The 22,787-nt window shown below is 36.1% G+C and overlaps 11 protein-coding genes and 1 non-coding gene across 12 annotated transcripts; 8 read left to right on the forward strand and 4 right to left on the reverse strand.

The window, feature by feature from the left end:
* The first annotated feature begins 9 nt into the window (after positions 1-9).
* B0P05DRAFT_559159 (uncharacterized protein) lies at positions 10-1,248 on the forward strand. The gene is made up of 4 exons (XM_051580226.1): positions 10-296; positions 347-351; positions 411-480; positions 543-1,248. Exons 3-4 carry the CDS (start codon positions 450-452, stop codon positions 872-874), a joined length of 363 nt encoding a protein of 120 aa, XP_051430789.1. The 5' UTR covers positions 10-296; positions 347-351; positions 411-449; the 3' UTR covers positions 875-1,248.
* Positions 1,249-1,535: 287 nt separating this feature from the next.
* B0P05DRAFT_559162 (uncharacterized protein) lies at positions 1,536-6,175 on the forward strand. Its single transcript, XM_051580227.1, has 5 exons — positions 1,536-1,706; positions 1,764-1,898; positions 1,950-2,291; positions 2,353-5,677; positions 5,731-6,175. The coding sequence occupies exons 1-5, from the start codon at positions 1,551-1,553 to the stop codon at positions 5,898-5,900; spliced, it is 4,128 nt and encodes a 1,375-aa protein (XP_051430790.1). The 5' UTR covers positions 1,536-1,550; the 3' UTR covers positions 5,901-6,175.
* Positions 6,176-6,652: 477 nt separating this feature from the next.
* On the forward strand, positions 6,653-7,164 carry B0P05DRAFT_575021 (uncharacterized protein; the record flags this gene model as incomplete). The annotated part of the gene is made up of 2 exons (XM_051581618.1): positions 6,653-6,815; positions 6,863-7,164. The coding sequence occupies 2 exons, from the start codon at positions 6,653-6,655 to the stop codon at positions 7,162-7,164; spliced, it is 465 nt and encodes a 154-aa protein (XP_051430791.1).
* An 84-nt stretch (positions 7,165-7,248) lies between these two features.
* On the reverse strand, positions 7,249-9,144 carry B0P05DRAFT_277037 (uncharacterized protein). Its single transcript, XM_051573419.1, has 2 exons — positions 8,674-9,144; positions 7,249-8,610 (listed from the first exon to the last, which is right to left on the reverse strand). The coding sequence occupies exons 1-2, from the start codon at positions 9,028-9,030 to the stop codon at positions 7,591-7,593; spliced, it is 1,377 nt and encodes a 458-aa protein (XP_051430792.1). The 5' UTR covers positions 9,031-9,144; the 3' UTR covers positions 7,249-7,590.
* Positions 9,145-10,812: 1,668 nt separating this feature from the next.
* On the reverse strand, positions 10,813-11,100 carry B0P05DRAFT_478518 (transcription regulator HTH, apses-type DNA-binding domain-containing protein; the record flags this gene model as incomplete). The annotated part of the gene is made up of 2 exons (XM_051575022.1): positions 10,813-10,949; positions 10,998-11,100. 2 exons carry the CDS (start codon positions 11,098-11,100, stop codon positions 10,813-10,815), a joined length of 240 nt encoding a protein of 79 aa, XP_051430793.1.
* A 1,546-nt stretch (positions 11,101-12,646) lies between these two features.
* Positions 12,647-15,047, forward strand: B0P05DRAFT_559169 (dynein light intermediate chain-domain-containing protein). Its single transcript, XM_051580228.1, has 8 exons — positions 12,647-12,867; positions 12,927-13,154; positions 13,205-13,468; positions 13,512-13,726; positions 13,770-13,863; positions 13,918-14,249; positions 14,297-14,530; positions 14,582-15,047. The coding sequence occupies exons 1-8, from the start codon at positions 12,741-12,743 to the stop codon at positions 15,014-15,016; spliced, it is 1,929 nt and encodes a 642-aa protein (XP_051430794.1). The 5' UTR covers positions 12,647-12,740; the 3' UTR covers positions 15,017-15,047.
* Positions 15,048-15,087: 40 nt separating this feature from the next.
* B0P05DRAFT_559176 (cytochrome b-c1 complex subunit 7) lies at positions 15,088-15,817 on the forward strand. Its single transcript, XM_051580229.1, has 3 exons — positions 15,088-15,337; positions 15,389-15,567; positions 15,622-15,817. The coding sequence occupies exons 1-3, from the start codon at positions 15,232-15,234 to the stop codon at positions 15,715-15,717; spliced, it is 381 nt and encodes a 126-aa protein (XP_051430795.1). The 5' UTR covers positions 15,088-15,231; the 3' UTR covers positions 15,718-15,817.
* A 329-nt stretch (positions 15,818-16,146) lies between these two features.
* B0P05DRAFT_559177 (uncharacterized protein) lies at positions 16,147-17,394 on the forward strand. Its single transcript, XM_051580230.1, has one exon. The coding sequence runs from the start codon at positions 16,240-16,242 to the stop codon at positions 17,281-17,283; it is 1,044 nt and encodes a 347-aa protein (XP_051430796.1). The 5' UTR covers positions 16,147-16,239; the 3' UTR covers positions 17,284-17,394.
* Positions 17,395-18,139: 745 nt separating this feature from the next.
* Positions 18,140-18,825, forward strand: B0P05DRAFT_581522 (thioredoxin-like protein 4A; the record flags this gene model as incomplete). Its single annotated transcript, XM_051582108.1, has 5 exons — positions 18,140-18,142; positions 18,244-18,417; positions 18,465-18,497; positions 18,561-18,698; positions 18,748-18,825. The coding sequence occupies 5 exons, from the start codon at positions 18,140-18,142 to the stop codon at positions 18,823-18,825; spliced, it is 426 nt and encodes a 141-aa protein (XP_051430797.1).
* On the reverse strand, positions 18,820-19,825 carry B0P05DRAFT_559180 (uncharacterized protein). The gene has a single exon (XM_051580231.1). The coding sequence runs from the start codon at positions 19,599-19,601 to the stop codon at positions 18,975-18,977; it is 627 nt and encodes a 208-aa protein (XP_051430798.1). The 5' UTR covers positions 19,602-19,825; the 3' UTR covers positions 18,820-18,974.
* Positions 19,826-20,845: 1,020 nt separating this feature from the next.
* B0P05DRAFT_t104 lies at positions 20,846-20,927 on the reverse strand. The gene has a single exon. It is a non-coding gene; the product is annotated as a tRNA-Ser (tRNA).
* Positions 20,928-21,067: 140 nt separating this feature from the next.
* On the forward strand, positions 21,068-22,741 carry B0P05DRAFT_517310 (uncharacterized protein). Its single transcript, XM_051575710.1, has 3 exons — positions 21,068-21,192; positions 21,242-21,700; positions 21,742-22,741. The coding sequence occupies exons 2-3, from the start codon at positions 21,259-21,261 to the stop codon at positions 22,509-22,511; spliced, it is 1,212 nt and encodes a 403-aa protein (XP_051430799.1). The 5' UTR covers positions 21,068-21,192; positions 21,242-21,258; the 3' UTR covers positions 22,512-22,741.
* The last annotated feature ends 46 nt before the right edge of the window (positions 22,742-22,787 follow it).

Raw genomic sequence — 22,787 nt, forward strand, 5'->3', positions numbered from 1 at the left:
TTTATTGTGGTATAAGGTAGTGTTTTATTGGAGGTATATACGTGTGTGTGTGCTTTTTACCAATAAACAGAACAATTTTTCTTTTATCACCTGAGGGCACTCAAATATACTTTTTTTCGTGGGTGCCACAAAAATAAAGAACAGGCACAGGAGCGTGAATATAGTATGCGTTTGTGTAGTTGAAGTCAATAAGGCACAGATGTATCAATAAGCTATCTGAGCCCTTCAACCATTTGGTTTATGAAATTACCTCTTATCCGATCCAATAAACTCAAGTTTTCGAACATAGGAATCAGGTACAAGTAAATACCATCTCAAGAAGTATAACTCACTTTTGTTGCATAAGCGATGGTAGTTTAGACACTTTGTAAACCTTATTTGCATTCTCACTCTGGCACTAATATACGCAGAATGTAGATAAAGAGAGAAAAAAAAAAGATGATGAAAAGATGGGAAAACATATAAATACGTCTTTCCATTGTATAATCTTTTTTATTGAATTAGAATTATGATTTTCTTACTCAAACTTGCTTCATTTATAGCTGTCTCCATTCTACCATTAGCAATTGCCGAAAAGCCAGATACTCTTTTAACGATTGCTTACCTACCATCCGGTGAAATACCCAGTGCTTATACACTGTATTGTTTTCCAACAAGTGGAACACATCCTAACCCAACTGGAGCATGCGACATAGTATATGCTGTCGACGGATACTTGGAAATCCTTAAACAATCACAACCTGCATGTGTACCCCAAAACAACAATGTCTCTATAGTAGTTTCTGGGACAGTCGGTGGTAATAGCTTTGATCTTAGAAGAAACTATACCGATGATTGTGCTGCTCGTGCTGATTTAGGTAGTCTCATTCCATAGTTATGAGCACAATAAACAATAATCTTGAAGTCAAATGCATAATTCTGTAAAGTCAAATCTAATTTTCGTTCCAGCTCTATATAAAATAATACTATGAAACCAAGTCTACAATAACAGAAACAGACATAACATGCAGTTGTATTCAAAAACGGCAAGGGCTTGTTTGACATGAGCAGCAGATAGAATATTTTAAAGTAAAAAAGTTAAGATAAGAGCAAGTATCATTAACTAATTTCAAGTTGAAAGACCATCACTGTAACATAACGAATGATAGAAATTCATATCTTCATTTCAACTGATGAATACAAGAGTTCCTACTTTTTTATAACAAGTGTTGAATTGATTCTTTGAGCACACTGATTCATGTAATACGCATTGGATACATAGTAAAACGATTGGTATATAGATCAAAGCTTTTTTAATAAGTTTTCATTAGTATCTAAAACTTAGTCACATAATACAAGTGCCAAGCTAAGAAAAACCGCCTAAAACAATGAATAGAATAACTATCATGCCAAATTTATGTAGGATCTCAAGATGTTTGCATAAACAAGGTCGGGTCTTTTGTAAGAAATTCAAAAGCCACATGTGACTACTTGTCATTCCCATACTCGTTTTGAACTTTTTTTGTAAAGTCCTCTTCACTCTTCTTTTTTTTTAATATATATATCTAAACATGGAGAAAAGAAAAGCCAGTAATACTAATAATGCTACTGCAGTCTCCATTGCCTCCACTTCCGAAGAAAGCTTTCCTCGTGGTGGTGCTAGTGCCTTAACTCCTCTTGAACACCGAGAGATCTCCAACAAAGTTGCCCGAGATCTTTTCAATACTGTAAGACCCACTTTTAAACTGCCTTCATTGACCGAATACTGACTGTTTTATGTATAGGAAAACAAGAAGGTAGCTGACGAAGAACCTCCTAAAAAGAAGAGAAAGCCTTCCAAGACAGCAAAAAAGACAGAAGTCAAGGAACAAAAGAAAACAAAGTCAGATAAAGCTTATATTGAACAACTTACTTTCAAGGTAAAAGATAACAGTTTGCCAAATGTGTATATCTAACAAGGGAAATTGCAGAAATTGACTGTTGGCACTTCATTTTTGGGCTGTATTTCTCGCATCAACGAACTTGACTTACTTGTTTCTTTACCTCATCAATTAGTGGGTGTTGTTGCTATTAATGAAATCTCTGATCCTTTAACTGCTTTGGCTGAAAAAGTAGCCAACCAAGACGATGATGAAGATGAAGAAATGGAAGAATCTGGCTTGCCTCAATTGAATCAATTATTCCATGTTGGTCAGTGGGTCCGTTGTAGAATTATCAATCTTCAATCTGATGACAAGAAAACCATTGAATTAAGTTTGAAGCCCAGTGTCGTCAATGAAGATATTGTCAAGGATGATATTACACCAGGTGTCGTAAGTATAAGCATGTATAGAAAACAAACAACGTATTAATGCCATTGTGTTTTGTACATAGACTTTAGGTGCTACTGTTAAGAGTGTAGAAGATCATGGTTATATTTTAGATTTGGGTGTAAAGGACTTGGCTGGTTTCTTGCCCTTGAAAGAATCAAAAAGCTACATTCAAAAATTCAACCGTGAGGAAGAATTGGCTGTTGGTCAATATGTCGAATGTGCAGTTCAAAAAGTAGCTGGCCGTACTGTTAACGTCACTATTGATCGCACCAAAGTTGGTTGTGCTTTTGTTGAAGATCCTTTCTCTCGCATTACCTCTGTCCTTCCCGGTCAATTAGTAACTGGTTTATCTGATGTTGTTCAAAACAATGGTTTGAGTGTTAAATTGCAAGGTCTTTACCCTACAACCATTGATCAATCACACATTCCTACTTCTATCGACATCGAAAAGAATTACAAGCTGGGTCAAAGTTTGACATTCCGTACCTTGTTTACCATGTTGAACACTGAAGATAAAAAGATTGCTGGTTCTCTCCTCACTCACGTTTTGGAACTTGATGTGCCTACAGTTGCTAACAACACCAAATCTGACAAGTTTGTCGCTGATTTATTTCCCACCGGTTCCTTTTTGGAAAATGTTAAAGTTACTCGTACAAATAGCTCAGGTGTTTGGATGACTTTAGATGGTGTCGAGGGAATCAGTGGTTATGTCCATGTTTCTCGTCTTGCTGATGAACATATTAACTCTGTCTCCGGTACATCAGGCAAATTCAAGATCGGTACTACACACCGTGCTCGTATCTTGGGTTATAACCCTGTTGATGCTTTATTGGTCTTGACATTACAACCTAGTGTATTGGCTGAAAAGTTCTTGCGTGTGGCTGATATCGAAGTAGGCTCCACAATTGAATGTGAAGTTGAAAAATTAGTCCCTGCTGGTGTTATTGTCAAAGTTTCCAAGTCTATCACTGGTCTTGTGCCTACAAACCATATGGCCGATGTCAAATTGACTCGTCCTGAATACAAGTTTAAGACAGGCAAGAAGATTCAATGCCGTGTACTTAGTACAGAACCCGACAGACAAAAGGTCTTTTTGACATTAAAGAAATCACTTATCAATAGCGAATATCCCATTTTCAAAGACATCCATGAGATCAAGGTTGGCGATGTAAGTCATGGTGTTATTATATCTATCAAAAACAATGGTTGTGTTGTGGGTTACTACAATAACTTGCGTGCTTTTGTTCCTGCTAAAGAGATGACAGAAACTCGTGTCGATGATCTTAGCCAAGTATTCAACATTGGTCAAACTGTCAAAACAACCGTTCTCAGCGTTGATCCTGAAGAAAATAGAATGTTGTCCTCTTTCATTAACACTAAAAAGAAGGCAGAAAAGAAGGCAGAAAGCAAAGCTAAACTTGACGCCAAACATGAAGCAAAGAACGATGCACTTGCTCCTGGAAGACTTGTCACTGCCACCATCAAATCTGTCAAGAAGAGTCATCTTACTCTTACTTTGCCTAACAACACTGAAGGTCGTCTCCATATTTCAGAGGTATTCAATTCTTTTGATGAAATCAAGAACTTGAAGGCTCCTTTAAGCGAATTCCGTTCTAAGCAAGAGATTGAAGTCAGAATTTTGGGTGTGCGCAACACTAAACTCAACACTTACTTGCCTATAACTCGTGCTTCTAAGGTGAAGCAACATCTTGAATGCTCTTTAAGATTACATGGTAGTGAAGACGACAGTGCTCGTGAGATGCGTAATATCAAGGCTGGTGATGAATTCATTGGTTTCATTTCTGACATTCATACCAATTACATTACTGTCAGCATTGGCTCACATACTTCTGGCACTTTGCAAAAGAATTTGGCTTCTACTGATATCAACGTCTGTAACAACTTGACCAAGCATTTTATCAACGGTCAAGCTATTCGTGTTGCTGCCTTAGTTGTAGATTCGAACAAGAGCTCTATTGATTTTATGCATTTGGAAGATCCTAATATGCCTCGTATCACTGATGTTTCAGCTTTGGAAGAAGGACAAATCATGAATGCTACTGTTCAGAGAATCAATAAGGTCAATGGTCTTGTACTTACTTTGACAAGTAAAATCGCCGGTAAAGCTTATTTGACTGAATTGGCTGATACCTACACTGAAGAGCCTACTTCAGCTTTCCAAGAAGGACAAGTGGTTCGTGTGGCCGTCGTTCATGTCAATGCAGACAAGCACCAGGTTGATCTTTCTTTGAGACCCTCTCGTATTTATCCCGGCATTGAGTCTAACGAAATCAAGACTTTCGCCGATATCAAGCGTGGTCATGTTTATGAAGGCTATGTCAGCAATATTGCTCCTCAAGGTGTCTTTGTCAAATTGAACCACTCTATTGTTGCTCGTGTCAAGATTGCCAACTTGTCAGATACTTTTGTTAAGGAATGGAAGGATGTTTACAAGCTCGGTCAACTTGTCAAGGCTAAGATCATATATATCGATTATGACATGCAACGTCTTGAAGCTTCTCTTAAGAAGAGTGTTGTTGAAGGTGCTGTTGCTGCTGAAAAGAAGAGTGAGCAACAAGCTGAAGAATCTGATAGCGATGAAGAGATGCCTGAAGTCGATGAAGATTCTGACGAAGAAATGCAAGAGCAAGAAGAGGATGATAAGGAAGAATCAGACGAAGAAGAAGAGAAGGAAGAATCAGATAAAGAGGAATCAGATGAAGAAGAAGAAGAGACATCCACTGCTGCCTTAAACATTGATAACTTTGATTGGACAGGCATCAACAACCGTGCTGATTCTAGTGATGAAGAAGACGACGACGACGACGACGACTCTGATGATGATGGCGATAAAAAGAATAAAAAGAAGAAGGAAGTTCCTGACTGGACTGCCGAGCTCAATTCCCAAACACCTCAAACAGCTAATGACTATGAACGTCTCTTGGTTGGCTCACCCAACTCTTCTTACTTGTGGATTAATTATATGGCATACCATCTTCGATTGTCTGAAGTTAGCAAGGCTCGTGATATTGGTGCCCGTGCTTTGAAGACCATCAACTTCCGTGAAGAACAAGAAAAAATGAACGTCTGGGTTGCTCTCCTCAACTTGGAAAACAATTTTGGTACAGATGAATCATTGCAAGAAGTAGTCAAGCGTGCATTGATTTACTGTGATCCCCTCAAAGTATACGTCCAACTCGCCAAGATTTATGAACGTAGTGAAAAAGATGATAAGGCTGTAGCTCTTTATGAAGAAATGACAAAGAAGTTTGGTCAGTCACCTAAAGTTTGGTTAGATTTTGCTCTTTACTGTCTCAAGCATAACAAGGCTGAACAATCTCGTGAATTGCTTCAAAAGAGTTTAAAGGCTTTGCCTAAGCATGAACGTAAGTCTGATTGACAAACTATTGTTCATTGATCTCATATGTTCTCCTTTTAGATGTCCTCACTATTGTCAAGTTTGCTCGATTAGAGTTCAACCATGGTGAAGCTGAACGTGGCCGTACTATTTTAGAAGGAGTTATGAGCAACAACCCCAAACGTTTAGATTTATGGAATGTCTATTTGGATTTGGAAACCAAGACTGGAGACGTTGAGATGACAAGGTAATGCTTTTTGACATTGTTCATTCAAACTTATTTTTCTATAGACGTCTTTTTGAAAGAGTATCTTCAATCAAGTTTTCCTCAAAGAAGATGAAATTCTTATTCAAGAAATGGATTTCATTTGAAAAGACACACGGTTCTGAAGATGGTGTAGAGAGAGTGAAAGAAAAGGCACTTGCTTACGTTGAAAGCCTGTCATAAAAAAATAACATCAATTGTATATAATTAGAGTAATAATAAGCATACTTTTTTTTCAATAAAGATTCAATTCAACAATGCTCTTTTCTTGGAAAACATGTTGTCCATTCCAAAAAGCGATCATTCTTGCGTAAAAGCATTAGCTTAGAAAAGGTAATAATAGTAAAAAGAAATCAGAAAGAAGAAATTTATTTACTATCAATTGATCACATTCGTTGATGTTTGCTAAAAAGAAAACCGATAATTTATCAAAATGTTAAGATTGGCTGTTTTTTTAGATCGAATGTTTACGCCACTTTTTTTCCTAGTGGATAGGATGTTCTTTTTTGTTATGCCTTATAGCCGTTTTGTGTGACATGTCAAAACAAATGGAGCTATTTTTCTTTGCCTCTTCTCTTAACCATTATTCCCTTTTTTTATTCTTTTTCGTAAAAAGGTGCCGTCATGCTTTTGCTATGCAAACTGAGACTACTAGGACAGTAACGACTTCCTAAAATTTTATGAGACTTTATAGGGGCTTCACTGGTCCTTGTTGGATTCATTTTGTGTCTTTTGAGCATGATCAGTAGTCAAGAAAATACTGAATCGCTTTATTTCTTGAAGCTAGATGACTTATCTCATCAAAGCCTGGCCATCACTTTTGGTCTGTTTAGCTACTGTGTTCAAGAAAACGACAAAATACAACGTTCTGTAAACGATGCTGTTATGACTGTTCCCTTTGGTAAGCTAAATTGTTTTTCTTTAATTTTTATCTCATTCAAATTTTAGAATTTGAGGTGATTCATTTGCTTAATTCAACCTATCCTCAATTGTTTGCCGATCAAAACACCATTGATACTGACCTTAATTCTGGAGGAGAAGAAACAGTACCTCATGATCCCAAGATGTATGCTGCCTTTGTACTCTGTCTTATGTCTTCTGGGACATGTCTTGCTCTAAGCATCTATAAATTTTTGGAAAGAAACAAGGTCCATGGTTACCAGGATATTTATTTTTCTCGAGGGTTTTTAACTCTAAGTGCAGCTCTATTGGCCTTATTGCTGATCACCCTTTCTTCCACCATGTATTAGGAGGCAACTTATCAACTCAATTTGGCTTTTCCTAACTTGAATGCCAGTATAGGCCCATGCATGTCCATGATTGGATGTGCATTCATGGTATTCTCTTTGGTTAGCGTTATTTTGTTAAAGGGGTGTTTCGCCACAACAGAAAGTAGTAATGAAAAATCATTTTATAACCAAGTTTAGAATGCGCCAAGAGAAACTTAATTTATCTAATCTCTTTTTTTTTTAAGCCACTTTTGAATCTAGAAAGTCGCTTGTGCGCCAATTTTGACTAAATGGAAGCAACCTGCTGATCGATAGTATGACAATCAAACATTTTTTTATTATTGAATAAATGATAGTTACCGAAGACAAGGACTTTTTGCATTAGCTTCTTCATCATAACTAGTTTCTGAAGAAGTACTATTTTTACGCTTTTTACCAACAATCGTATTATCGTCGGTATGTGAAGGATTTTGAATTAAGGATCGTAGCACTTTGTTCTATAATACAAGAGTCAGAAAATCTTAGAAAAAAATTAATTATAGTTACCTCAATTTCTAAATCATGAACACGAGACTTGAGAGAAGCGGCTTCTTTTTGTGCCATGGCTCTTAATTGATCAATGTCTCGCTTAAGCTCTTCATTTTCTTGTTGTAGACGTTCTATTTTAGACGCGGCTTCAGTAGGTGGGGAGCCTAAAGGTGGTAATGTAGGTCGTGTGGGAGCAGGTGATGTGTTGCTGTTATTAGAGCGATAAGGTGACCATGGTTGAAAAGCGTGAGGATAATATGGTGCAGGTGATTTATTCTGTTGCGTTGAGGGAGGCGATGATGGCGTGTTTGGTAAACTTTTTGATTGATAAGCAATAGGTGTCAAATTGTTGTTATTGGCAATAGGAAGAGTTGATAAAGCACTTGGTGAAGGCAACAAAGGAGGTTGTGGTGGTGGTTGATGCTGTTGTGGTGGTTGTGATTGTTGTTGTGATGGTGGTGGTGGTTGATGTTGCGGTTGCTGTGATTGTGATTGCTGTTGTGGCGGTGAGGCGCTTGGTGGTGGTGGTTGGTAATCTTTAGGATAGAGGTGTGAAGCAGGATGAGGAATGTGTAATTGAGGAATTACAGGTCGATTGGCTGTTGGCGTAGCGGGAGATGGTATAGGTGTCTTTGTCTCAACAATGGAGGAGGGTACATTCGTAGTGCTGGTATTGTTTGTATTTAACTTGGTATTGTGATTGTTATTAACACGATAAGTGGCGTTACTATTTGGAGCATTTTCTATGTCTTGTTTAACCTGTTGATGTACCGCGCTGCAGGCTGTGCCACCTTCCGCACGACGATGACGATTTAATGCATCTAGTCTTGCAAATGAGCGGAAACAATCTTTACAAACATAAGGACGCTCCCCAGTATGTAACTTTTGGTGGCGCTTAAGATCATGATGTCTTCTGAAGTGATGATTACATACATCACACTATATATGTATGACAACAGTCAATAAAATAAAATAAATTTTTTTCTAATAATAGACATTTACCTGAAAAGGTCGTTCAGACGAATGAGTAGTAAGATGCGATTTCAGGTTATGAGGACGACTGAATGATTGGTGACATTCTGGACATGGAAAAGGTTTTGTTTCTGTTGGTATAGCTATTGGGTTAATTCTTACGGTGTTATTAGGAGTGATGGGTGGCTTGATCACTGAAAATGTACTAAAAGAAGAGGAATTGTTTTGATTTTGGAATTGAGCAAATTCCGAGGCAGGTGTAACGGGTGTTGGTAAATATTCTTTCATTGGTGTTTCTACGTTTACTGGCCTTGAATTATTCAACAGCGTCGATATTTGACCTTTTGCTTCTTTCTGTTGTTCTGGCTTCTTTTGTTCAGTAGTCATGTTGACGAGCAATGGTGTTGATGTCTTTTTTTTTTTTTGAAAGAATGAATAATATAATAAAAAAAGGGATACAAAAAAAAAACTTAAAAAATTCTGAAAAGAAAGAAGGAAAAAAGGAAAAAGAGAGGAGCGAGTAAAAAGAGGCGAGGGATAATAAAATTTTATACGTGATACGAGTAACGTCTTCCTTTTTTTGTCATGATGCCAAGCCATGCGCCACAACAACCTTAATCAATGGCGAATATCTCAAATTATGGTAATAGTGACTGCTATTACTTTTTTTTTTGTGTCCATATGAAGTGCAAGCCATGGCCAGTGGATGCACGCCATTATTGATTACGTATAATTGTCTCCGTCTTAATCTTTGATTAAAAAAAAATTAACCTGTGGCGAGAAGACAAGAGTTACTATAAATCGAAACCATTTTCAGCATTGACGGTTTATAAAAAAGGAAACTAGTGTTCTAGATTATAAGCCTGTGATAGAGCCGCCTTTCTTTTTAGAAAAAAAAAATGATGAAATAAAATATCAAATTGACCGTATTCGCCGCTCAAAAAACTTGTGGCAATTTTAAGTATATTTCAAGCAGGTATGACAGATTCGGGAAATTCCTTATGACCTAAGAGAAGGGAAGGTGAGCGGCACCATAAAGGAAATTAAACCTCAAACTCATAAACATTTTCAGGGAATAAACAGTAAAAAATATAATTAGAAATATGATATTTTTTGAATGCATGTTTATATAATGAAAACAATGTTATAATGTGAATGATATGAGTGTATATATATATATATATATATATATATTAAGTGCATATGAAATGAAAGAGAAAATCATTCAGTTTGAGGCTGTGCAACTCTAACTACTTTTTTGAGTAGGCGAAGTAGGTGACACCATAGAAGTTCTCTTGATATTTGTAGGTTCAATAGAGAAAGATGATTTTCTCTTTTTGCTGTTGTTCTTTTCTTCTTTCTGTTGGAATAGAACAGCAGTAGGTGTTTCAGGGGAAAGCCAAGAAGAAGGAGTAGTTGAACCAGCACTGTTGTCTGTTGTTTTTGTAGTGGGGTATGATGGTTTGGTATATGGGGAATAATGCTTTTCTTGCTGTGATAATCGATAAACATGGTTATTGGTGTCTAAGTTTTCATATGGCAGTGAAGAAGAGGAAGAAGGATAGAGATTATAAGAATGATGGCTTGAAACAGTACTACTAAAGCTACCTCGATTAAGAGAAGGACGAGGATAGTAATAATCATGTGGATTTGTGCTGTTGTTACTATGATTGATGTTGTTATGCAGCAAATACATGTCATTATTTGCTGGCTCTTCAGAATGATTCGTCGATCGAGGCACAGGACTTGCAGATAGATCAGAGTGGCTAGGTCTGTAAAACACTAAAGTTATGTCAGTCAACTATATATGCATATGTTTTCTTACTTTGTTGTTGTTGTGGTTGGAAGTGGTGATGAACCATATTGCTACTATTGTAAGGTCTGTCCCAATGAGCAGAAGGAGTGGTAGGTACGCCAACGGAAGAGGAATAATCTTCCGACACCCGATGGTGAAGGCCAGAAAGAGGTGGTGGTGATGTGGTGTTACACTTGCTGCTGACACCTTCATTTGACGAGTGATTTTGTGCAGTGCACATGTAGATAGAAGGCTCGTCAGCAAATAGAGGGAAGAGTACATCCATAATCTTGAATTTAGAAGCAAGTTCTCTTGCTCGATTAAAGGGAATCCTACCAAATGTTAACCTTTTTGAATAGTAAACATGTATGTAGTTACCAAACACCCTTAAGATGCATCGCGCCTACTTTAACAACGACGCGACCCTTTTCGTTTTTCAAGATACCATCGCGCTTGCCTCTTGACATCCCAACCACGTTGAGAAGCTTAGTACCATTGATCATATCATTATCTATATAAATCAGTAATTTGTTACATGTTTGTTTTTTATTATTGTTACCTTGTCTACGCGCCACACAAACACCTTTGGCATCTACCTGGAAGCAGAGTGTGTTTTCATCTTCCCATAAGTTAGTAGTGACTTTGGGTCGAGGTGAACCCATCATGGGAGCGGAAGAGTAGCCATTGCTATATAGAGGCGGAGTTTGAATTGAGTGATGTGAATGGTTTGACCAATTGCTATAAGGATCAGGTACAGCAGCATCATGCTGATGATGATTATGGTTGCTATGGTGATGATCGTCTAGAAAAGAGGGACGATCGTAGGCATGGTTACTACGGTACATTTGGGTATGATCCACCGTTGCATTTGCAGATGGCAAGTAAGTATAAGGAGGGCTAGAGTAAAAACTGTCCATTGATTTCTAGAGAAAGAGGAAGGGGGTAAAGAAAAGAAAAGAGAGAAAAGAAACAAAAACGTTCTTTTTATTGTAAACAAGGAAATAATCGTTTCAAGCACAAAAAATTATCTCAAGTGGCGGTCACGATGATTGGTTTCCTCAAACAAGGGGGGGTAAAGAGGGCAGTAGTGACAAGAAGTAAAAAAGAAAGAAGAACTCATATATACAATATATACTAACCTGCTTTCTTTATTTGATTGTTGCAAACAAAAAAAATAAAAAATAAACAAAACTTGTGAGTATATATATATATATGTATAAATGAGAACCTGCATTATTTCTTAAGCCCAAGTTATTGATTAGCTAAATATTGTAACAAGAGTCATAAAGAATCTATCTCTCTTTTTTTATTTCTCTCTTTCTCTCCTTTATTTAACCGCCTAATCTTTCTCTTTTTTTTTATGCATAAAAAAAAGGCTATAAAACTTTATTTGGAATATCGTTCCTTTTTATCCCTCTCTTCCATATCGTCGTCTTGAATGAAAACAAAGAGCTCCTCTCGACAAGAGTCCCTCTCCCCCCCCCCTAACTAACAGCAGCACAAGATAAATATATACAAATAAGAAACTTAAAATCTTCTTTTTTTTTCAGGTGATACAACAACAACAACAACAACAAAAAAACTTTGGAGCCTAAAACAAATATCCCTCTCCCCCTCTTTTTTTTAGTTTTTTATAAAGTAACAACTTACCGGGTACTGCCGATCTTAAGAGGCAATACACTCTCTCCTATAGAAGAATAAACAATGAACGAATTTTAAATATATATAAATAAGTAACGTATAGATGTCATTTTTATAATATATGCGCATGTAAGTGTTAAGCTTCACGATCTACAGCGAGTCATTTCTTGTATATACGTATTTGTAAACTATTAAAAGTGTGATACACCTATATTTCTAACTAGTTGCTACGTCCAAACAATCTGATTTAGCCACTTGGTCGAAACCAAAATCCCTTGACGGACTTTGAACCAACCCCTTTAGGACCAAGACATCCATTTTCATGTATTCGACCGAGTAATAAGGGCAACCCATCTCTTTTTTTTTATTTTCTGTACGATAAACAAGAAGTCAAGGGTAATCAAAGAGTACCACTGTGTGGAGCATTTGTTATCAAACATGTAATACCCTTCATTGTGCTTCACTCCTTAAGGCATGAATTAAAAATAAAAAAAGTGGAGGAAAAGTATCACTGGTTGCCCTGAAAATGAAAAAAATGAAATTTCAAATGATCCAATCAAATCATTCATCTTAATTTACGTTTTCGAACCCCGAATTTTTTTGCACGCCTTTCATTCATTTTTCACCTCCTTTTTCCTTTTTTTTTGTAACCATAAAAGAAATGACTATTAGCACACCTCCTACGCAACAAGGCACTCAGACTTCCGAGAAAGAGGAGATATGGTCTACTATTCTAAAAGGCGTTGCTTCGTCTAAAATGGTTCCCAGCAAAAAGATTCTTGTGTTGGGTGAGTTTCATGTATGGTTCGTCATGTACTCTTACTGACATCGTCCTGTTTTTTTTTAGGTGATCCTGGAAGTGGAAAATCAACACTGATTCACTATCTAAAGAACGATCCTGGACCGCAAGCTATTCAAAACGACAATGATGAAGTGCCAACAGCGACCAATGCCCCCTTTAGCATAAGTAGTCGTCCTAATTACATTCCAGTTGACAATCACGACGATGATGACGCTACCAACACTTTAGCTTTGGGCTATAGCTTTATTGATATTCAGGACGAAGATAATGAAGGTAAGACAATAGGACCCAAAACGAAGGAAGGGGTGGCTGACTTGTATTAGCCATTGCACGTTTAGGGGTATATCAATTAGGACTTTCAGCTGCAGAATACATGCCTTTGTTGAAATTCGCATTGAGTACAGAGACACTAGCTGATTCAGCAGTCATTATTGTGTTGGATTGGACGCGTCCTTGGGAGTTTTTAGAGTCATTACAACGTTGGATTGATGTGTTGCAACGTAGAATTGATGAAATTTGTAAAGAAGGGAGTGCAGGAGAGACATGGAGTAGAGGAAAAGCAGTTGTAGACGAATTAAGAGAAAAGGGTAAATATATATCTATTTATCACTGGTTACTGACTCATTCTAGTTGAGCATTATATGCAGACATATACTGAGCCTGTGCCTAATACAGCATTTAATCTTACTGCTTCTACATCTACAGGCTCTGTGCCTTCTACACCTACCGCATTTACTACACCACTTGTTACCACTACGACTTCAGCAGATCAAGTCACTTTACCACTCACACAAGGTGCATTGACAAATAACCTTGGTATACCTTTGATTGTTGTGTGTTGCAAGGTAAGTCAATGAATAATAAACAAATAGCTAAAAACATGACAAGAGTGATGCTCAAATTACACTTGAACAAACGTTGGACTATAAAGATGAACAATTTGATTTTATTCAACAAACACTTCGTTGTGTCTGTATGAAATGTAAGTAATAGATAAAACAAAGAAATTATCCCTTAACATCATCTTTTTTTTTAGATGGTGCTGCCTTATTATATACATCAACACTTCAACCTTACACTTATCATAATTTGCGCCAATACATTATTCATCGACTATTGACAACTTCTACAAAAGCATATCCATTCCAATTAAAGGCACAGGTAGTGGAGCGCGATGCTGTCTTGGTTCCAGCAGGTTGGGATTCGTGGGGTAAATTACGTGTCTTGAGGGAAGGATTTGATTGTGAAGCAGTCCATCAAGGCTGGGATTCAGATATGGATGCTGTAGCAGATCGACAACAGCCTGGTTTCCATGGAGCTCGAGGAAACTATGAAGAAGTGATTGCTGATCCTAACTCTAAAGAACAGGTATACACATGATAAGTATAGATAGCATCTTAATCCTCTTTTAATAGCCTTTGAGTAATATCCCTCCTCCTGTTACTTGTGAAGATGAGCAAGTATTCTTGGAAAGACATTTCGATACTTTACAACATGGTACTGAATTACCAGGCAGAAAGGGAACAGGAGCACCAAGCATAACTAAGCCAAGCGTTGTTGGTCCACTTGGTGTTTCTTCTGCTACTATTGATCTCATGCGCTCAGGGGAAGACCGTAGACTCAAGGACTCGCCTTTAGACGCAATCAAGGTAAGAAAGAAAGAAAAGAAAAAAGAATCTATTCACTTATGATATATCTAGATGGCCTCAAATACCACTAATGTCACATCAAATAAAACAACCACCATGACTGCTCCTTCTACAACACCAGGTACAACCACTTCAGCATTACCATCCATGGATACCAATTTGAATAATCCTATTGGTGGGGTCAATCAACCCGGTGGTCCTTCTCATGAAGTATTGGCCAACTTTTTCCAATCTTTATTGGTCAAAAAGGCTTCATCTTCTTCAGGTGGTGCATCTTCTCCTACAACACTGCTAGGAAACTCTACGTTGGGCTCAAGAGAAGGTTCATCAGAAGACATGACCACCAGTACGAATACAACTGCAACTACAAATACTACAAATACTACCACATCACCATCGTCAGGTACGACAAGAAGACCTACTATTAGTAGAAAGGATGTTCATAAAGAACTAGATCGTATGCGTCAGTACGTAAACAAGCAATAATAATAATAAAAAAAAAAAAAACTGAGCTGTCAAATCATGAAAATTGATGATGTCACATAAAATAGTTCGCCGCTTGTATTTAATATATTTTGATTGGTCAGCTACCAAAACCTCAATATGAGTGGCTGTATTGTTGGGATAGGGGTGTGTAGCAGGGCCATTATTTTACATTTTTTTCCATCTCTCTCTCTTTCCTCCCCACTCTATACATAAAGATGTCCTTGACTCTCAAGTCTCTTGTTCAAAACTCTAAGCTCCTTTCAGGTTTTTTGAAGCCTGTCTCTAAGGCTTATGCTGGTGCTGCCGGCTACAGACAAATCGGTAAACAGAAATGAACATGATGTTGAATTGTTTACTTATATAGAAGCATAGGTCTCCGTTACGACGATTTGATCACTGAAGAAAGCGAAGTTGTTCAAGAAGCTCTTCGTCGTCTTGAGATTGCCGAACCCCGTGAAGCTTACGACCGTGCTTACCGTATTCGTGTCGCTCAACAATGCTCTTTGAGTCATCAACTTTTACCAAAGAACCAATGGGTTACTCCTGCTCAGGTAAAAATTCATTAGAGACGATTTGAACAAACGGACTGATGCATGAATTTATAGGATGTCAGATATCTTCAACCTTATATTGATGAAGTTGCTGCTGAACGTGCTGAACGTGAAGCTTTCGATAACATCAAGGTTGCCGCTCGCCATTAGATTTTCATGTATAACAATCAACATTGACCTTTTTTTTTATTATTATGATTCTTTAATTAAAAAAAAGAAAGAGTATTATTTGTTAGGGCAGTGCGGGAAATGACTATAGTTACGCATGTCATTATTTACATATAGGGGGATACTTATCATGCTATTAGAGATCACTACTTTAAGACGGGGATTTAATTGTTTGAAGGCAAACAATGCAATCCTATGTTGGATCATTCTGGGATAGATAAACCCAAAAATCATTTGAATACAAAGAGCCCTTTATATGAACACAGCAATGAGATGTGAATGCAATAGTTGTTTATGCTCGAAAAAGTATTACTAAAAAAAGTGATTCAGTCTTACAGAATGGAATAGAACAAGGCTACCTTTAAACAACTTGCAACAATCACGTGAGGTTCAAAGTCCGTTATAGTTTGTCTTTTTCTTATTTCTCAACTTGTTTGTTTGTTTTTTCTTTCTCTTTTTTGCTATTTTATCTATATATAAATACGAATAACAAATAACAGAAGAATGAAGATATTAGAACTACCAAATGAAATACTTCAATTGATTTCAGATTATCTACCAAAAAACAGTATGACAAGACTGTGTCTTACGTGCATAAAAGGATATCAATCATTTCTACCCATTTTGTATCGACATATTGAACTAGGCCATCGTACTCAAATAAAGCAGCTGGAAAAAGGTCTTTTGAGGAATGCATATCTGAAAGAAACAGTCAAGACACATACTCAAATTCTTACACTCAAATGTCGACAAGGTGGAAATAGTCACTGGCTGGTTATTTCGCTATTTGAACAATTACCCAATGTGAAGCGACTCTACTTTTGTGATTTCCTTGCATTATCCATCACAAAAGTCCGACAAGTGCTGTGTCTGTTACCTCGCTTAAGCTGTCTTTATTTTCAGTATTGTGATTTAACGACGACAACAACAGCAACAACAATGATCGACTCGTATAGAAATTTGCCGAATTTAAAGGAACTCACTTTATTATGGACTGACTTTTCAACAGAAGCCATTGAGCAGCTGTTGAGCTTTACTCCCCACTTGAACCACATTGTTTTAGGGGCAAACCATAACCGGAGACCATCTGCCAATAATTCAGCACTCCATATGTTGGCTGCAAAGTGCCCTGACATTCACAGTCTATCTATTTCACTACAACAAATCAAGGAAGACTCTCTTTGTCGTGTTATTCAGTTGTATGGACCACAATTAGAGTATCTCTCGATACGATGTGAGGGAAGTAATACCTTGATGTCTATATCCCAACATACAAAACGATTGAAGCACTTGGTCATTCGATGCAGTAATTATACTGGTTATAATAGTGTGATGAATGTATTGCAACACTGCCGATCGTTGACTCATTTAGAAATGGTAAGCTGGCCATTGCATGATGTACCTAGTGTTGTTTTGGAACAAATTCGAGTTCGAGACAAAGGTACTGCAACACAAGCATCGACTATTTCATTTCTAGAGGGCATTAAGAGAACAGTGGCACTAGATAGACAAGACTTGCAAGAAATTCGTCGTTTATGTCTTTATTAACATCCATATTGCCCATTTTATTATTATCTTGCATTACTGCCAACATGCTTACAATACCATTTACACTTCTTTATTAATAAATAAATTTCTTCTTTTTTTTAATTTTGACAAGTATATGCCTTGTTATGACAACCCATTTTTTGGTTCTCTTTTCCTTATATACTTTCTTCTTTTTTTGTAAAGAAGGGTCTCTTTGTAAATCAAAAGAAAAGTCCTGTTTTATGTATATACATATATATGTGCTAATGCTTGTTGAAACAAAATTATTTGAAAGTATAAATACACACTATTGAATTGAATATGTTCTTTCTGCAGGTGCTTTTGCTTTTATTAAGGAAGTATATCTATCTTAAAAAGAAGATAAAAATATGCCTCTCCTTTATTTTTTTTTCTCCTATTTGTAACAATAATGATTCTTGATTTAAGCTCTTTCTTCTTTATGCATAAATGGGATTTGTAAAACGAATGAATTCTCGGAAAGAATATCACGATGTGAGCATGTATGATAATGGAAACTATGCTGCAAGACGTCTGATGAACAATAAGCCAGATAAGCTGTATTCAGTATACCATTGTGATCCAACAAGAGTGGTTTTTATTGTAAGGATTGAAATAGGAGACTGATACTCATTCAATTGCTTGGACTACACCTGGTATAACACTATATGTCTTGATAATGATGTATATTCTCGGTAAAGAAGACACAGCTTAGAAACTTCCAGCAAAAACACACACACACACACACACACATAACGGAGTTTATAAGGATGTTTCAACTTCAGATAGAATGCACAGTGCGAGACTTCTTGTCTTTTTTTTTTTTTTTTTTTGCTCTTTGCTTAGATCTTTATTCACTATGGTAAGCTAGATCGCTGCTCTAAGTTTGTCGCTAACACGCTTTTTTTTTTCTTTAGTCTGTAAGTGCTGTGCTATCACGAAAAAAAAACTAATAATGTGTAGTATTTTTTACCTCACTTAACTAATGGTTGGCAAGTAGACCAAGCTATCTTGTCAGAAGAAGACCGTGTTGTAGTCATTCGATTTGGACACGATTGGGACCCTACTTGTATGCAAATGGATGAAATTCTTTACAGTATTGCTGAAAAAGTAAAGAATTTTGCAGTTATTTATTTGGTAAGTAAAAGAGAAAGGGTATTTTAGTCTAAACGCACCTTATTTAGGTTGATATTACTGAAGTTCCAGATTTCAATAAGGTATATAAATATATATATATTACACACATCTATTTAAATATGCTAAAACTGACTTCAATTTAGATGTACGAATTATATGATCCATGCACAACCATGTTCTTTTTCCGTAACAAGCATATCATGGTTGATTTAGGTACAGGTAACAACAACAAGATCAATTGGGCCCTGGATGATAAGCAAGAAATGATTGATTTGATAGAAGTAAGTGAATTATTTTATTCTTAGTAGTTTATTTAAAGTTGAACTACAGACTGTTTATCGTGGTGCAAGAAAAGGAAGAGGTTTAGTGGTGTCCCTCAAGGATTATTCAACAAAATACCAATACTAGTGTATAAAAGTTTATTATGAATAAAAAGAAAGTTTAAGGAGGAAATAGTAAAAAGAGAAAAAAAAATACAAAGTGACGATAGCAGTAGTGAATACAAATAAATAAGAATTTCACGTTTTATATGTATATATGAAATTGGGTATTTGTGTTTAATGATTTGAAGGCAAGATAGAAATGATACTAATTCTCTTGCTGTTCAATTCTTCTTCTTTTTCCTTTTGTTGTTGTATTAGCAGCTTTTGTCTTCTTAGTTCATCTACTCTCTGTTCGAGTTCTTCCAGTGTTAATGTGTTCTTTTTGAGCTTATGTTCATACCACCTTACAATTTCTTTAGTACGGTTGGTCTTGACCTCTTCCGTGCCGAGATTAATCGTGGTTTCATCTACGGGTGCCCCCAAAGCAAGTCGTTTCCATTCATTTGTCAAGTATTTTTCTTTTAGTCTGTGTGTCTGAACCCCAATTTTAACTTTGGTTAAAGCCCGCGCTAATATGGAATCTTGGGGTTCTTGTGTAGAATGGATGCGTTGCTTGGCTTTTAAGGCGGCTGAGGCAACAGGAATAAGATCGGCTAAAGAGACGGTGCCTCTTCTAGCAAGCTTAATACTTTTTCGCTTTATTTCTTCTATTTCGTCATCACTTGCTGTGGGCGTAGGTGGCAAGTCAAACAAAATGATAGCGTCTTCTTTTGATGGATTTGCGATTTCTAGTTGCTTTATTTGTTGTTCTTTTTCACCTATCAGAGGTACTTGTTCTATTGTATAGGTTGTAGTAGCCATGAATATTTTGATTTAAAAAAAAGAAGCAAAGAAAAGAAAGGAAAAGAAAAGAAAAGAAAATCAAAAAGAGAAAAAAAAAGGTTTATATCTTGAATAGAGAGTTACACTTCTCTTTAAATGTGGATTATTGTAATACCAATAGAACGAAAAAAAATTTTTTTTCTATGTATGCACATAGTAAAGAGTTCATCTAAGATGCATATAACACAGACATCATAACCCTGTTTATAACGTATATTTTTATCACATTCCTTTTGTTTATTTGTTTCTTTTTTTGAGATTTGTATGTACGAACATGGGCTGATTCAACGGCTTGTATCATATGATGATATCCTACAAACTTGCGTGTTCTTTCTCATTACACAATTGATTAAACTATAATCTTTGATCATTCTTCTTTTTTTCTATGATTTACTTACTACATACCTACCAAGTTCAAGCCAATCAAATCAGCTTTGTTTGTTTGAATGATAAAGTCACCATAGCTTGAACCAATAACATGATACATGTATATATTTATAAGCTATAAGGAGAGCTGTACGCATAATGTGATTAGAGAAATAAGGTTTGATTAAAGGGTATTTGATAGAAGGAATCATCCATGTGTAACTTTGTCAAAAAAGATAGAGATCGAGTCATTCTCTTTGATCAAACTTGACTTAAGTCTGTTTGATTGTTCAACTCCAAAATGAAAAAAAAAAAAAAAAAAAAAAAAGTATATTTCGTTTCCTCTTGTTTTGTCAGCAAGCGAAAGATGACAATTTCAAGCAACTATTAGCAGGCTAGGCTTTTGTTTTGTTTTGTTTTTGTCAGTTTGTTAGATTTTGTACTTCTCCTGTTGCTTTTTTAATGTCAATATTTGAATTTAGGGATTAAGTTTCAATGCTGCTAAATATTTATAAAAGAAAAACTAATACTTGTCCTAGCATGACTTGAGTATAGAATCAAAAGCTATCTATACATTCTAGGAACAACTGGATAACATATGTTGCTGAACAATGGATAGACATACATCAGTGTTACACCCTTAATTGAAATTAAAGGAGTTTGTGTGTAAGAATCTCTTTCAAATTAAAGCAATTTTATAAGTGTATACCTCTGGACAATAGCCTGAGGAGCTTTGTCGAACGAAAATTTTTGTTCCTATTGTTGTCCACACTTTTCTATTAGTGAAAAACTCCAAAGGAAATAAAGATTATTTGCAAATAAAAATTGAATATCTTCTTAGCAAAAGCAAAAGATGTCGTCGCCTGCAGGATTTGAACCTGCGCAGGCAGAGCCTATATGATTTCTAGTCATACTCCTTAACCACTCGGACAAAGCGACTTCAGATGTTAGTTGAATTTAAAAAAATTATATATTTATAAAACTAAAACTTCACGTGATAGATAATTTCTCATTGGCTGATATAGCTTACATAATAATACTCATTATTTCATAATCCTTTTGCTCTTTGCAAGGCTAAGGCCCTAACCTAGACGCAATATTTCCTGCGTAAGCCTATCAAAGAAATACGATATACGAATGCTATACAGAACTAAGATATAGAATATTAAACTATTGGTTTTTGACTTTAGAAATGCAAACAAAAGTAATGTATATCAATTAAATTTTGATTTTTATTTGTCTTTTTATATTAGTCGTAGCTAGATAAATCATGTCACAGGAACTGCTTTCAGACATAGATCTAGAGATCCCATACTATGAAACACCTCCTTCATACAAAGAGTTCTTGTCAAACCACTTGATGCTAAACAAGCCGGCCATCATTGGATCTGCTTTGACGCAAGATTGGAAAGCAAGAAAAGAATGGATCATACCAATAACAGAGCCAGTAACTAGCAATACTACACCTCAACCAAAATATAAACCAAATTACCAATACCTAAAACAACGCTTTGGGGCAGCAAAAGGACAAGTTGCTCGATGTGATAGACGTCATTTCACAGATCAAGAAAGAATGATCATGTCTTTTGCAGAATTTGCAGATCTTTGGGAAGCGGCTGATGGAAAACCATCCGTGTACTATCTAAAAGATCTTCATCTCGTGAAACTATTTCCTAAAGATATTGCATATCAAGTTCCTGAAATTTTTGAAGGTAACAATTGTGTAGTTGCTATTTTTTTGACAGTTTTATAGATGACTGGTTGAATGAGTATTGGCTAAAACAAGGCGAGGATGATTATAGATTTACTTACCTAGGTGGTGATTCGACTTTTACACCATTTCATGCAGATGTATATCGATCTTATTCATGGTCAAGTAACATATGCGGGATCAAGAAATGGACTTTGTTTCCACCTGGCCAAGAAGACCTATTTAAAGATAGATTTGGCAATATGATATACGATATTCGAAATGTAGATACAGAGGAATTTCCCAAGTTTAAGCAAGCGCGATGCATAGAAATATATCAAAGAGATGGCGAAACTATCTTTGTACCCTCTGGTTGGTTTCATCAAGTAGAGAACATCGGTGCAGCTATTTCTATCAACCACAATTGGAGCAATGCATGTAACCTAATGATGACATATCAATCAATCAAAAACGATTTAGACGATGTAAAAGCAGCTATTCAAGACATAAAGGAAAGTGTGAGCGAAATGGATTTTATTGTTCAATGCCAGCATTTGTTGCTTGCACACAGTGGATGGAATTGGCATACTTTTTTAAGCATTCTTTGTTCTATAGTAGACCATAGAAGTGATGGTGCACTTAAAGCCAGTCAGCCTGATTTAATATGGCAGCTGGATCAAATAGAGAGGGTTCTAGAGCAATGGGAGAAAGACGAAGAAGAAGATTTGATAAACTATTTACGACATCAAGATGATTTACATAAGAAGTATACAGTACTAAAATCGAGTATTGCAAGCATTCGTTCTACTCATAAATTATCCATTCAACAGTAAAAAGCAGAATAGTAGCATGAAAAAAGTTTTTTTTTTCTTCTGACTTTCATATAAAATGACACTAATTTTAAATGACAGAAATTATAACCAAAATTGTAATTGCCTTTGTATTTTCTTAATACCATGTAGCTACAGTAGAAGTATTGTATAAATTTGTCTATAGAGTCGTTCTAAGATTCTTTTATTATTTTTTTGCCACCTGTATACAAGGCAAAGGAAATGTGTACCTGAAATAAATCAAACTCAGTTTCCGCTTCTCCTTAATTAAAATTGAAT

The sequence above is a fragment of the Gilbertella persicaria genome (genome assembly GCF_025201335.1).
Source record: "Gilbertella persicaria strain CBS 190.32 chromosome Unknown B0P05scaffold_53, whole genome shotgun sequence".
NCBI lineage: Eukaryota > Fungi > Mucoromycota > Mucoromycetes > Mucorales > Choanephoraceae > Gilbertella > Gilbertella persicaria.